The sequence below is a fragment of the Gigantopelta aegis genome, chromosome 1 (genome assembly GCF_016097555.1).
Source record: "Gigantopelta aegis isolate Gae_Host chromosome 1, Gae_host_genome, whole genome shotgun sequence".
Lineage (NCBI taxonomy): Eukaryota > Metazoa > Mollusca > Gastropoda > Neomphalida > Peltospiridae > Gigantopelta > Gigantopelta aegis.
The window spans coordinates 40844005-40858208 of NC_054699.1; the positions used below are offsets into that span (position 1 = coordinate 40844005).

The 14204-nt window shown below is 37.7% G+C and overlaps 1 protein-coding gene across 1 annotated transcript in view; it reads right to left on the reverse strand.

Moving 5' to 3' along the window:
• The window catches only part of LOC121375041 (protein eyes shut homolog), a 106383-nt gene that overhangs the window by 21266 nt on the left and 70913 nt on the right, over nt 1-14204 (reverse strand). The window contains exons 2-3 of the mRNA XM_041502254.1: nt 9412-9518; nt 2585-2760 (exon numbers count right to left, since the gene is read on the reverse strand). Of these exons, the coding sequence (XP_041358188.1) occupies nt 2585-2760; nt 9412-9518 (283 nt within the window). The remainder of the gene's footprint in view (nt 1-2584; nt 2761-9411; nt 9519-14204) is intronic.

Genomic DNA, 14204 nt, shown 5'->3' on the forward strand with positions numbered 1-14204 from the left:
ATCCAACACTAATTACAAAATTTCGTGTTTCTTCCCATCAACTGCTCATTTAACAGGGGAGATATTATGGCATAGAAAGATCAAAAAGAAAATGTAAATTGTGCAATAAGGACGACATAGAAGACGAATAGCACTTTATTCTGATATGTACATTGTATGTAGGTCTACGATCTCGTTATATTAAGAAATATTATTGGTTCAAATCATCGGTGTATAAAATTGTACAGTTATTACATGTTCAACCCCCCCCCCTCCCCAAAAAAAAACAACCCCCCAATAAACAAACAAACCAAAAACCCCAATCAACAAACAAACAAAAACAAACGAACTCTGTAGTCTTGGTAAATATCTCAAACAGGCGACATATTTACGTTCTCTGCTCATTTGAATGTCCACCCTTCAAATACACAATCTCTCAGATATATATTTTTGTTTATATATCATTGTATATGTTATGCATATGAGCCGCAATGTTTAAGGTAGTACTAAACCAAATAACTTCCGGTTGGGTCAAAGTTCGAGGTGCACCGAAAGTTTTATAGAAACGTTAACACCACAAGTCCTGTGATTGGTGATATATGTGAGTGTGTTGGTTGTAAAAACAATTAGTTTCATCTGGGCAAAAAATGCATGCAATGTTATTTCTTCTCGTACTACTGTGTCAAGTAGCCGTATGCTTGAAACATGTACAGAAAAGTACTAAAAAAAATTGCGGAACTAGGGTAGTCATAAACGCTACCCGTTATCTCTTAAATGAGCAGCTTGACCCCCAACTTTAAGGGTGAGAGGTGGTAGTATTTATATCCGTGTTGTTTATTTAAATTGATACGCTGCCGATAGGAGTTTTAGCCGCATATGTTACTATTGTTGTCTATGGGGTTTGATTCGGTAGTATACACCCTTAAAGCAAATAAACTATACTATACGTCGTGCATACAGCCTGTAAAGCTATTTTGCGGGTCATACTTCCATTTATCCTGCAATCACTATAATATATATTGTCAAGATATGATGACTAGATAAATTTCTATATTTTCGGTCACCTAAAATATACCTTTTTGGGTTGGAACAACTTTTACTAGTTATGATCAGCTAAGTAATGTTATATTGTTCAAAGTTACTATTTTGAAGTTGATTATTTTGAATTTTAAAACCGTTTTGTGGACAATTTTTAATTTAAAAATAAGAAATAATTTATTGTTATTTAAGAACTATTTTGTTTTGGTGTATAAATATTATGGGCGACAAAAAGGCATTCAACACGTGTCGACAAACTACTCTCTCTAACGGCCTCTCAAAACCTACACTAGCTCTGGAACTTTCCGACCGACCGTTCAAAATTGCGCCCAATTTCCTCAACCAAATTTGCGCACTTTTTCTCTTTGGCATAATACTTTGCGCCATTCAAAAGTCCATAGCACCATCACCCCCACCCCCGCCTGCTAAATACTTTGGTCGGGCTGCTGGTACTCCCTTGCACCTGCCAGTGCAGGCGGTCCCCCTCCCCCTTCCCTGTCCTGGACGGAGGAGCCCAGGACAGGCGTGCGCTACAACAGCTTGTTCTGAATGTGTACATAAAGCCCTATAACCTGATCTGACCTAACAGCCTCGGTGGTGTTATGGTTAAGCCATCGGACATAAGCTGGTAGATACTGAGTTCGCAGCCCGGTACCGGCTCCCACCCAGAGCGAGTTTTAACGACTCAATGGGTAGGTGTAAGACCACTACACCCTCTTTTCTCTCACTAACCACTAACAACTAACAACTAATCCACTGTCCTGAACATACAGCCCAGATAACTGAGGTGTGTGCCCAGGACAGCGTGCTTGAACCTTAATTGACTATAAGCACGAAAATAAGAATAAACGAACTACTCTGGAAAATGGCAAAATTATTTAATAAAAATATTTAATTTTATTAATGTTTGGTTTTACGTGGATTGCCGGATAAATAAAATAATTGGTTACTGTCTTAAGATGTTGGCTTTATCCTGTTCAGACCGTCGCCATTATAATCTTCGCAGGATAAAGCCGATATCTTAAGACAGTTAGAAAGTTTATTTTATTTAACGACACCACTAGAGCACATTGATTTATTAATCATCGGCTATTGGATGTCAAACATTTAGTCATTCAGACACGAAGTCATCAGAGGAAACCCGCTACATTTTTTCTACTACAGCAAGGGATATTTTATATCCATTTTCCACACAGACAGGATAGCACATACCACGGCCTTTGATCAATTGTGGTCTTAAGACAGTAACTAGTCATTCTCTTGGGACCAGTTCTCTCGTTATGAATTTAAAAAAGGAAACTTTAGCCGCAGATGTCATTAATCTTCCTTTTTGACAACCATATAACCTAACTTTAACCATTTAATTAATCACCTACTAGAGAAAATATGAAACATAATTGTTAAGGATTGGTGTAATGATGATTGATGATGTTGAATCATGATATTTCTGATGATGATAAATGATACTGAACACAATTATAATGACTGATGGTGAAAAAAACCAACAACTATATTCCGTCAAACTGTTGCAGACTTTACAGTGCACGGTGTTGGATTTATTAGTTACCTATGAAATAATTGACCCCAGGTTGGAGGAATTCGCTGGACACGTCAAACGTTTCGTTCTCTTCGTGGTCTATAACTGGCTGACCTCGGCTGACATTACACGCCTGGAATCCCTCAAGATCGACCCTGAACGGCTGGATGGGGAAATCCACCCCAGGAATGCGGCCTGGAATAAACCTAAATACAACACAAATATCCATTAGTGGTTCGAGTTTATTGATTTGACATTATTTTCAGAAGTGATCATAAATAAAAGTCATGACCAACGTTATGTGCAGGAATATTTAAAGTTTGTTTTGTTTAACGACACCACTAGAGCATATTGATATGCTAGTCATCGGCTATTGGATGTCAAACATTTGGTAATTTTGACATATAGTCATGAGCAGCATGGGATACGTTATATGCCCCATCCCACAGACAGGATAGCACATACGTGGTGCACTGGCTGGAAAGAGATATAAAACCTAAGTACAACACAAATTTCCATTAGCGGTTCCAGTTCATTGATTTGACATTATTTTCAAAAGTGATCATAAATGAAAGTCATATTTTTACTGATAACTCGACCAACATTATGTACTGGGATATCATTCGTTTGTTCGTTCGGTCGTCGGTCGGTCACGAATTCTTTCATTTATTGTGGCACATCGCTCGCCTTTGCGCGATCGATCTTGGATCGATCCCCGTCTGTGGGACCATTGGGCTATTTCTCGCTCCAGCCAGTGCACCACGACTAGTACATCAAAGGCCGTGGTATGTGCTGTCCTGTCTGTGGGATGGTGCATATAAAAGATCCCTTGCTGCTAATTGGGGGAAAGACTAGCCAACGAAGTGGCGACAGCGGGTTTCCTCTCTCAATATCTGTGTGGTCGTTAACCATATTTCTTGCTCACTGGACAGGGTTATCGAGCTTTTGCTGGATGCTAGAAAAATCTGTCCGACCCGAGGGCTAGACGATTTCTACATACGCGTGGCGTCATAACTCATGTTTTACAACAACTTACGTCATAACTCATATTTTTCAGAATTCTGTTTGCCATTTAACGTTGTATCATTGTTTTTAAAATATTTAAACAAATAAATATTTTCAACTTTATATTTATTGGTAAATTGTTACATTTTTATGTCGTTGCATAATGTGGACTATATTTCTCCGCGTATGATTAAAGGAGTTTGTAAGTGAAATATTTATGAATCGTTCTACAATATACAAACCGTAGCTTACAAAATTAATGTTTTGTTATTGTAATTAAATGGGCAAGAAAAAGAATCGGGTTGGAATTGCTTTATCTATACCTCACAACGGTGATAGATTCTATTAGTCTGACGCCATATAACCGTAAATAAAATGTGTTGAGTGCATCGTTAAATAAAACATTTCTTTCTTCTTTTTTTTGACCATTTCAACATTTATTGAAATAGAGTAAATTTCCGCTATTCCTAGTGATAAAGCAACAAGGAATCTTTTATTTGCACTTTCACATAGACAAGACATTACTTACCACGGCCTACAGTTTATGGGAATACAAAATTTAATAATAAAATGCCAACAATAACTTCATAATTTTTATTCCTGTATTTTTGTCCGACACGTACTATTCTATGGAAAACTTAAAAAAGTTTGTTTTGTTTAACGACACTACTAGAGCACATTGATTTACTAATCATCGACTACTGGATACGTGTCAAACATTTGGCAATTTTGACATATAGTCTTAGAGAGGAAACCCGCTACATAATTCCATTAGTAGCGAGGGATCTTTTATATGCATCATCCCACAGACAGGACAGCACACACCACGGCCTTTGAATGGTATATCAAAGGCCGTGGTATGTGCTATCCTGTCTGTGGGATGGTGGATATAAAAGACCTCTTGCTACTAATGGAAAAATGTGGCGGATTTCCTCTTTAAGCCTATATGTGAATAATATTATTACCAAATGTTTGTCATCTAATAGCCGATATAATAAAACAATGTACTCTAGTGTAGTCGTTAAACAAAACAAACTTTAAAACTTTACTTTTTATTCGTGACGAAATCCAGTGTTACAAACATTAGTACGACCAGAAACACATTTAATATACAGACACTGATACTCTAAACAAGAATCTATATTTAGCATGTAATACTTAGCATGTAATTTTAGCCGTTAAAAGATTTTTATTTTCAGTCGAGAACATCTTACAGTGGCTACAAACTGGGACATTTCTTTTAAGATTGGCTGACTTGTATCAGAATAAAACCTATTAGAGTGGTTTTCCTGTTGTAGTTTTTTCATAATCAGCTAATTTGCTTGTCGAAATGCTCCTATAGATTGGATGCGGTGCGTGCGTGCGTGTGGTGAGACTGTTGCGTCTGATGTGTCAGCGGTCTGCGTTTTGGAGATATACTAAAAGGCAAAACTTATTGTGACACACAAAAGACAAAGATAATTGATGATACGTTTTTACTGCCGTGTATGAAACGTTATAACATGGAAAGAGAAATGTCCGAAGGTATGGAAACGAGCAATAGTCCATGAAAAGGGCGCACCTGCCATATGCAAATGACCATATCACTTGAGGGGGTCCAGAGAGAAGTTCACACAGTCAGTAGCGAGTGTGTCCACCTTTAGCATTTACAGTGGCCTGGCATCGTCGTCTCATTGAGGCCACTAAACGCTGGAGAAAGTTCCTGGGAATGCTTGGTTCGCAGATGCGTGGTTAGGATCCATGTGTTTTAGTGAGGGGTTGTCACGGGTGGTCGGCCGCTACGGGGACGGTCCCTGACCTGGTTGTTTTGTTGATATCGTTGCCATAAGTGTCATATGGTGTTTCTGTGGACGTCAAATTAACGTTTGACGTCACGCTGCGAGGTCCCAGATTCAAGCATTCCTATGACTCGCCATCTGTCATTTTCACTGAGGCATGGCATGACGAAATTGCATCAAACAGTTCACTAATGGTGTTTTTCTTACTTCTGGACTTCTGAAGGCTGCACAGAGTGGCAATGATTTGCGACTGAATGTCTGGCCTTTTATGGTGAACGCTGGACAGGATTTCTCCCGAATATTCCATGTTTGTCGCATAAAGCATGCAATCGCTGTAACAACTGCTTGGTTGCATTTCTTCGGGCTGTTTCATGCACATTTTCTCTGGTTTACAACCATAAATCCATTAAAAAATTTATTACTCCAAACAATCCATGTCACAATAACTTTTGCCTTTTAGTATATATATATATATATATATATATATATATATATATATATATATATATATATATATATATATATATATGTGTGTGTGTGTGTGTGTGTGTGTGTGTGTGTGTGTGTGTGTGTGTGTCTATGTCTATGTCTATGTCTATATATATATATATATATATATATATATATATATATATATATATATATATATATATATATGTACACCATATACGATTGTTTCATTGCGGCTGGCAACATGTGTTTTCAGACGCACGGATCCAGTCTAAACGCTCTCAATGAAACTAATATATTTAGATTCTTAAGACATTTGGAATGTTTGAACCAGAAACAAGCCACATTTAAAGCGATTCTTACAAAACCGGACCCTTAAACGTACATAGTAGTTAACCTTCTCACAAAAGTAAAGTCTGAGATATTACGAACACGGCGTAGTTCGAAATTGTTATCTAAATGAAAAAATTGTAAGTACATGTAATACGAAATTCTCGTTTGGATAATACAAAAATTGAAACACTTTCCTTTTATATCTTCTAATCTTTTCTCCCAAGAAACAGGCGTGTTCTATAATGAAGGGAAACACACAACAACTCGTGGAATTGAAATTCCAATACCAGGGGTTAATGACAAATGAAAACCCCACGGAGTTCATTTTTCTCATTTAACTCATCTTAATGTGCTGGTGGCAAAATCGACTTCAATTCGCGAACATATATCTGGAAAGATTACATAAGCCAGCGGAAGAAAACTAGTTAATTATTGGTATCGATTCATCGTCAGTTTTACGATCTTCGCTAGGGTAAAAAATATTCTAAAGTTAATTCCTTCATTCAACACCAGTTCATGAAGTAAATTCGTATAAAGACACACGAAAGTTCATTTAGATTTTTTCCCTTGCGTAATAACAGTAGAAAGAAGGAAAGATTAAGATTTTAAAAAAAGCCCCGACATGTCATACTTTTATATATATATATGGGGTTTTTTCGAAATCAAAACATTGTTATTGTTAACAAATAAAGTAGGGGGTTTTCAGTTGTGATTCAAAAATATATATTTACGTCGTCGTCAATTCCTGTCAAGTTTTCAAAAGTTTTTTTTTTCGTTTCATTAATGGATTCAGAATGAACTGTTATAGGGATTTCTATGCTCTCATTAATGATATTTTCTGAATTAGTGCAACACATTTCAGCAAAACTGAATTCCATTTTATATAGGTTCCGTTATAGCTGTAGAAGCAGATGACAATGAATTTCAGTACTACTTGATGAAAGTCACTAAGTTGCCGAGTATCCTTAAGAAAAACGCACGTGACGACTGGGGATGTAGTTTTATGAAAAATGTCAGTGTAGTTAAAGGACTTTACTATGATAAAGTTAAAGGATCGGCCACCAAGTACAAATTGATCAACAGAAGAACAACAACAGTATATACAGTAGCAGTGAAGTATGTCTGTATAGAAACCAGCCTCGGTGGCGCAGTGGTTAAGCCATCGAACTACAGGCTGGTAGGTACAGGGTTCGCAGCCCGTACCGGCTGCAACCCAGAGCCAGTTCTTAAGGGCTCAATGGGTAGGTGTAAGGCCAACTAACAACTAACCCACTGTCCTGGACATACATCCCAGATAACTGAAATGTGTGCCTAGGACAACGTGCTTGAACCTTAATTGGATATAAGCACGAAAATAAGTTGAAATCAATCTGTGTAGAAACCCGTGCTGCTGCCAACATCACTATTCAAGAGCAACTTCATCTTGATATTATCGACACTGTTTACGATTGTTAGATGGTAGTAGCGAACTAAGCAAACATTTTGGAACTTAGGTCTCACTACACAGATGTCATCTGCCATTGAAACCCATGTTAAATTGCCCAACTTCAAATGAAGATTGCCAATAGAACGGGTTCTCGTTGGCACTAACAACATACACCACTGCGAACATACATTATATAAGCATTTATTTTCACTCCAAAATTGAGAACATTTCCGTCTCAGGTTTTTGCTATATGACCGCATCTGGCTGTAGTACTGGTCCGAACAGGTGGTTCATTAACCGTATCACTCCGGCTGTCACTTGCGCTGTATACCCATGTCCCAAAATATTACAAAATAACATGGGCAAAATACAGCCAGAAGGCTTACCATTAAGCATACATATTGTTTTAATTCTTCTCCATTTCCTACAAGTGAATATGTGAACCATAACGTGGGTCACAATTAGGAACTATAGTGGACCGTGATCAATGAACTCTCACCCGGAAGTGATCTGTGTAGTGAGACCTTAACTGGCAACGCACATACACCGAAGACATTTGAAATAGAACAAACTTATAATTTTCCAAGATACGACTTCAAAACATCTGAGCTGAGTTATCACTGATTAACATTGTGCAAACATAGTGGGTATAATCGAAGTGTTTACATAGAAAATAAAATGATACGTCTGAAGTTTCCACTATGTTTAGCTAAAATGAATACTAGTATAACCTGTATGTAGGCCACACAAAATGAAGCGTTTATTAAATGATGGGGAAATGTATATAAACTTAAATGCTTCGTGACGAAACATTTGCATTTTTCTGACGTTTTTGAAGTTACGTAAATTGGTAGCAACACCGTGCGCAACGTCATACAAATATATATATATACGAATAGAAAATCCTTCTGTGTTGCTGGCACCTCTCCTCTAAAGTAGCAAGGGGGCTTGAGATAATATATTTTAAAAAGTTCAGGAGGCTTCTGACTTTTTCTTTATAATATATATATATATACATATTAAATCTCATTTTTAATACAGGGGTGAAGCCAAAATACTTAACAGCCAAGGTACACAGCTTCAGCTGCATTGTTACCGAAGTAAACGGTAGCATTGCTTTACATTGGCTATTCCACCAATTGTCTGCATACCCGTATCAAAATATTTAACATATGAATTATAACGGTAATTTGTAAAGAAACCTTTTTTTTGTTATTTACACTGAATATTTTATTCTTTATTTTTCTTTCATTACAGTTGGTACGGGTTTAAAATTTAATAATAGTTTTTATATGAATTTTAACTGTATTCATTATAAAGTTATTTGCCAGTTCATCGATTCCCTTTATGGCTCAAACGGACTATACTAAGTTACATATTCGAACGATCGTATCGAGCGCTCTTGCAGGTTGCATGGTACGAAAGACGAGAGTTTCGTGTCAAAGTTCGAGGTACACGGAGTAAAACCAGCTGTGGCTGTGATTGGTAGTAATATGTGACATTGATTATTTGTGCATATACTAATATCCATTGACAATAAATAAATACACTTTTATTTGCTATACAGTTGTTATGCAGTATATACTCTAGTACAAGAGGTTGATACTAATGCAGGGTACGCCCGAACATGGATCTGCGATTTCCAGCAAAAATGACGGTTGCTAATAAAAAAACATTAATTAAATCTCTTAAATTATATGCGACCCCCATTATCTTACAGGTAGATTAAATGGGAGGTGCCACACTTTTTATGGGTGTACTGCCTGGGTGTTTTTGATACGCTGCTTAATATCGGTTGTATTAGTAAACGTTAACATTATCGGCAATAGGAATTGATTTGGTCTACTGGAACCTAGCAGACTGACTTGAGTTTCGTCCCCTGCTGTATTTCGACTGGTACCAGCTGCGGCTCAATGTGGTCGTTTGGCACGTGCGTGTATCCAAAACACGACATCACTGTATGACAGGTAAACTGAAAAACAGGAAAGAAAAAAAAATGGAATTCAATATACATGTATTAGTGTAATAATTTACAACAGGGGTTCTAGAATACTGTAGCCCGACACCAATGACTAGTGGGGTTTTTTTTACCGTCCGGCAAGTAAATATTTCACTAGCCAAGCCCGACGGCTAGTAAAAAAATAAACATGCCGGGTACTCTGACGTTCTAGACTTACACGGACATTTGGACAGTTAGAATCGCTCTCTGTCGAACTATCCAAATGACGGGGCGGGATGTAGCCATGTGAGAAGCACGGGATCGTTCCCCGTTGGTGGACCCATTGGGCTATTTCTCGTTCCAACCAGTGTACCACGACTGGTATATCAAAGGCCGTGGTATGTGCTATCCTGTTTGTTTATTACGTATTACCAATGTTTGTGCTTATATCCAATTAAGGTTCAAGCACTTTGTCATGGGCACACACCTCAGCTATCTGGGCTGTCTGTCTGGGACAGTGAGTTAGTTGTTAGTTGTTAGTGAGAGAGAGAGAGATAGAGAGAGAGAGAGAGAGAGAGAGAGAGAGAGAGAGAGAGAGAGAGAGAGAGAGAGAGAGAGAGAGTCGGCGAAGTAGTCTTACACATTAAACTCGCACTGGGTGGGAGCCGGTACCGGGATGCGAACCCTGTATCTACCAGTCTTAAGTCCGATATAGTTAAACCACTACACCAGCAAGGTCAATTGATTTACAAGTCAATTCACCGCACACGCGTGGCCCGGTGCCCGCGGAAGTTAATCCCCTGTGTAAATTTGCCCGGTCTTTAAAAGAGTGGTATTTCTTACAGCTTAGAGCGTCTCTGTCATTTGTGATCAATATCGCTTTACAAAGCAAACATACTCCCCGCGATAAATTAGCTAAAGATTCCAGTAAACATCCAGTCAGTAGCTTTATCAGGGATTGAGATAATTAATGACCCGTACTGATTTCTCGACGTAAATGGCGGCAAATGCTGACGATATATTTAATAATTAACTGTGTTTATAATAGCCTTTCGCTATCTGTATTGATTCAGACTCTCCCTTTAAAGTTTGTTTTGTTTACCGACACCACTAGAGCACATTGAATTACTACTCATCGGCTATTGGATGTCAAATATGACGTTTCAAGTTAAACCGCATGACATCACCGGGAACCAGTCGAATAGTTCACGAACGTTGGCATCGTTAGCTATCTCCTGAACGCAGATATGATTATGAAAGTGCATGTGTAATAGTTTTGCTTTGTTTAACGACACCACTAGAGCACATTGATTAATTAATCATCGGCTATTGGATGTCAAACATTTCGTATTTCTGACTCGTAGTCATCAGAGGAAACCCGCTACATTTGTCTTAATACATCAAGGGATCTTTTATGTTCACTTTCCCACAGACAGGAAAGCACATACCACGGCCTTTGACCAGTTGTGGTGTACTGGTTGGAACAAGAACAAATTTAATCAGCTGAATGGATCCATCGAGGTGGTTCGATTCTGCGACGCAAGCACCTCAAGCGACTGTGTAATAGACACCACACGATAAAAATTACCAATGTTTGACATCAAATAGTCAAAGATTAATTAATCAGTATGCTCTAGTGGTGGCATTAACCATACAAAAGAAATACTAGCATATCATATTCATAAAATATCACTTAATATATAAACAATGATTATGAATTCAAAATGGAAAAGAAAAAAGAAAACTACATTTAAAACAATGTTATTATTTAAAATTATTTAAATTATGTTGTCAACTACGCTTGCTTATGCGTAATCCAGAAAATTAAACAAGAACCGTATGTAACCTACACAGTTTTCTTGCTTTTATAATTGTTAAAATCGTCAAAATATAATTTAGAAATATTCAGATATCATTGTGAAAACAACCATATAAAATCGCACCAAAATAGATACTGGATAACTAAACTGCGTAGGCTCGCTCTCTCCCTCCCTCTCTCTTCCCCCCCCCCCCCCCCCCCCCCCTCTCTCTCTCTCTCTCTCTCTCTCTCTCTCTCTCTCTCTCTCTCTCTGTCTCTCAAACTTTGTAATACTACGATAGATGAATACATTTATTTATTCAATTGTAAAAATCTTAATATTGAAAACATTAGAAACAAAATATATAAAACAATATGATAGAATTAATGGTAGCGTTTTAAAACTAAAGGTATGTCTTTACGTAAAAAAACAAGAAGAAAAAAGTGTTTTATTTAACGACGCACTAAACACATTTTATTTACGGTTATATGGCGTCAGACATATGGTTAAGGACCACACAATTTTTTTTAGAGGAAACCCGCTGTCGCCACATAGGCTACTCTTTTACGACAGGCAGAAAGGGATCTTTTAGTTGCGCTTCCCACAGGCAGGATAGCACAAACCATGACCTTTGTTGAACCAGTTATGGATCACTGGTCGGTGCAAGTGGTTTACACCTACCCATTGAGCCTTGCGGAGCACTCACTCAGGGTTTGGAGTCGGTATCTGGATTAAAAATTCCACGCCTCGACTGGGATCCGAACCCAGTACCTACCAGCCTGTAGACCGATGGCCTGCCACGACGCCACCGAGGCCCGTGTGTCTTTACGTAATGCACAAATTATTATTTAAAAAAGCCCACTTGGTATATTTATTTTAAAATGATCTAGTCTTGTGAACTAACGTTTCTCCGCATATTATATTTATTTTGTTTACGTAGCCGGTGTTCTATGTTAACAATAGATCTATACTTCTATGTGATACCTGTTCTTGTCATGTATGTTAATTATGTATTTGCATTGTTCCCAAAGACTCCTTGTGTTACACATAATGTGTTTCAGCGTTGGTTAATACGCCTTGAAATCGTGTAACTTCAGTTGAACTATAAATGTTGAAATGTAATATATACTCTTCAAAAAAAACAAAAACAGTAGAGGAACGCTAATAAGAATTTACAATTGCTAAAATTGTAACGTACATTAGCTGTGGTGAATGGTTGTATGATAATAGTGAATTAATTGGGCAAACATTACAATCGATAGTTCTGTATTATAGTAGGTTTTATGACCACCAAAGATCTTGAAGGACGATTGGGGTCAGAAGTGAAATTTGAAAGTTGACGTTTTTTTATTAGTAAATCGCAAATTCAAACAATAAACATGACTAAAAACAAAACAATAACAATTGTATAATCAACAAAATGATAAAGATTGACAGTAGTAATGTTCCTCAGTGATTAATCGACCTTCCTGGAAATTGTCAAAATCGAGAATGACACCCCACGCACAACTGCGTGATGCATGTGCAAACTATGGAATGTGTTTCGGCGTGTTGATAAACAGACCTGAACGTTCTTTACTAGGATGTCTATGGTCAAAACGTATGTTCGGTCTAATAGTTGATATTAACATTAATATTTCAGGTTCCCCTAGTTTTTGTGAAGAGTATACGTGCAGATCACGTGGCCAGCTTAACGCATGATGCACTTGCTGTGAAGAATTACACGGCTACTATTTCAATTCCAGATATCGATAAACTGACTTTACGGCTTTCAGTCGGCGAAGTTCCATTGTTTAAATAATAGATCAACCTGCGCACACATCTGTGACCGCGTGAGTCACCCGTGACGGGCGTAATGTCTCCGTCTCCGTGGTGTAGTAGTGGCTAAGCCATCGGACTTAAGGCTGGTAGGTACTGGGTTCGCAGCCCGGTACTGGCTCCAAATCCAGAAAAAAGTTTTAACGACTACATGGATAGGTGCAAGGCCACTACACCGACTCCTCTCTTACTAACCACTAAAATGTAACCCACAGACAGCCCAGATAGCTGGAGGATGTACCCAGGACAGCGTGCTTCAACCTTAATTAAATATACACACGGAAATAAGTTGAAATAAATGAGTGAAATGGTGTAGTGATTTAACCATCGTGCGTAAGGTTTGTTTTGTTTAAAGGGACATTCCCGACTTTGCTGCATTGTAAGATGTTTCTCTTAAAGGGACACTCCTGACTTTGCTGCATTGTAAGATGTTTCTCTTAAAGGGACATTCCTGACTTTGCAGCATTGTAAGATGTTTCTCTTAAAGGGACACTCCTGACTTTGCAGCATTGTAAGATGTTTCTCTTAAAGGGGCACTCCTGACTTTGCAGCATTGTAAGATGTTTCTCTTAAAGGGACACTCCTGACTTTGCAGCATTGTAAGATGTTTCTCTTAAAGGGACATTCCTGACTTTGCAGCATTGTAAGATGTTTCTCTTAAAGGGACATTCCTGACTTTGCTGCATTGTAAGATGTTTCCGGCTAATAAAATAGTTCTACGATTAAACTTACATATTAAATATATTTTGTTGTTTAGAATATCAGTGTCTGTATATTCAATGTGTTTCTGGTCGTCTTAATATTTGTAAGAAGCCAAAACTGGATTTTGTCTTCAAATAATTTCGTACGTACGAAAAAATCCTTTTTAGGAAATTAAATAAAATTTAACCTAGTACAAATATTAGAACTATCAGAAACACGTTTAATATGCAGCCACTAATATTTTATGCAGAAAAATATATTTGATATGTAATTACAGTCGTTAAAAAGTCTTTGTTAGTCGATAAAAATTGCAGCAAACTCAGGAATGTCCCTTTAACGACACCACTAAAGCACATTGCTGATATGAGAGATGTATATGTCGTCTTAAGACTATATGTCA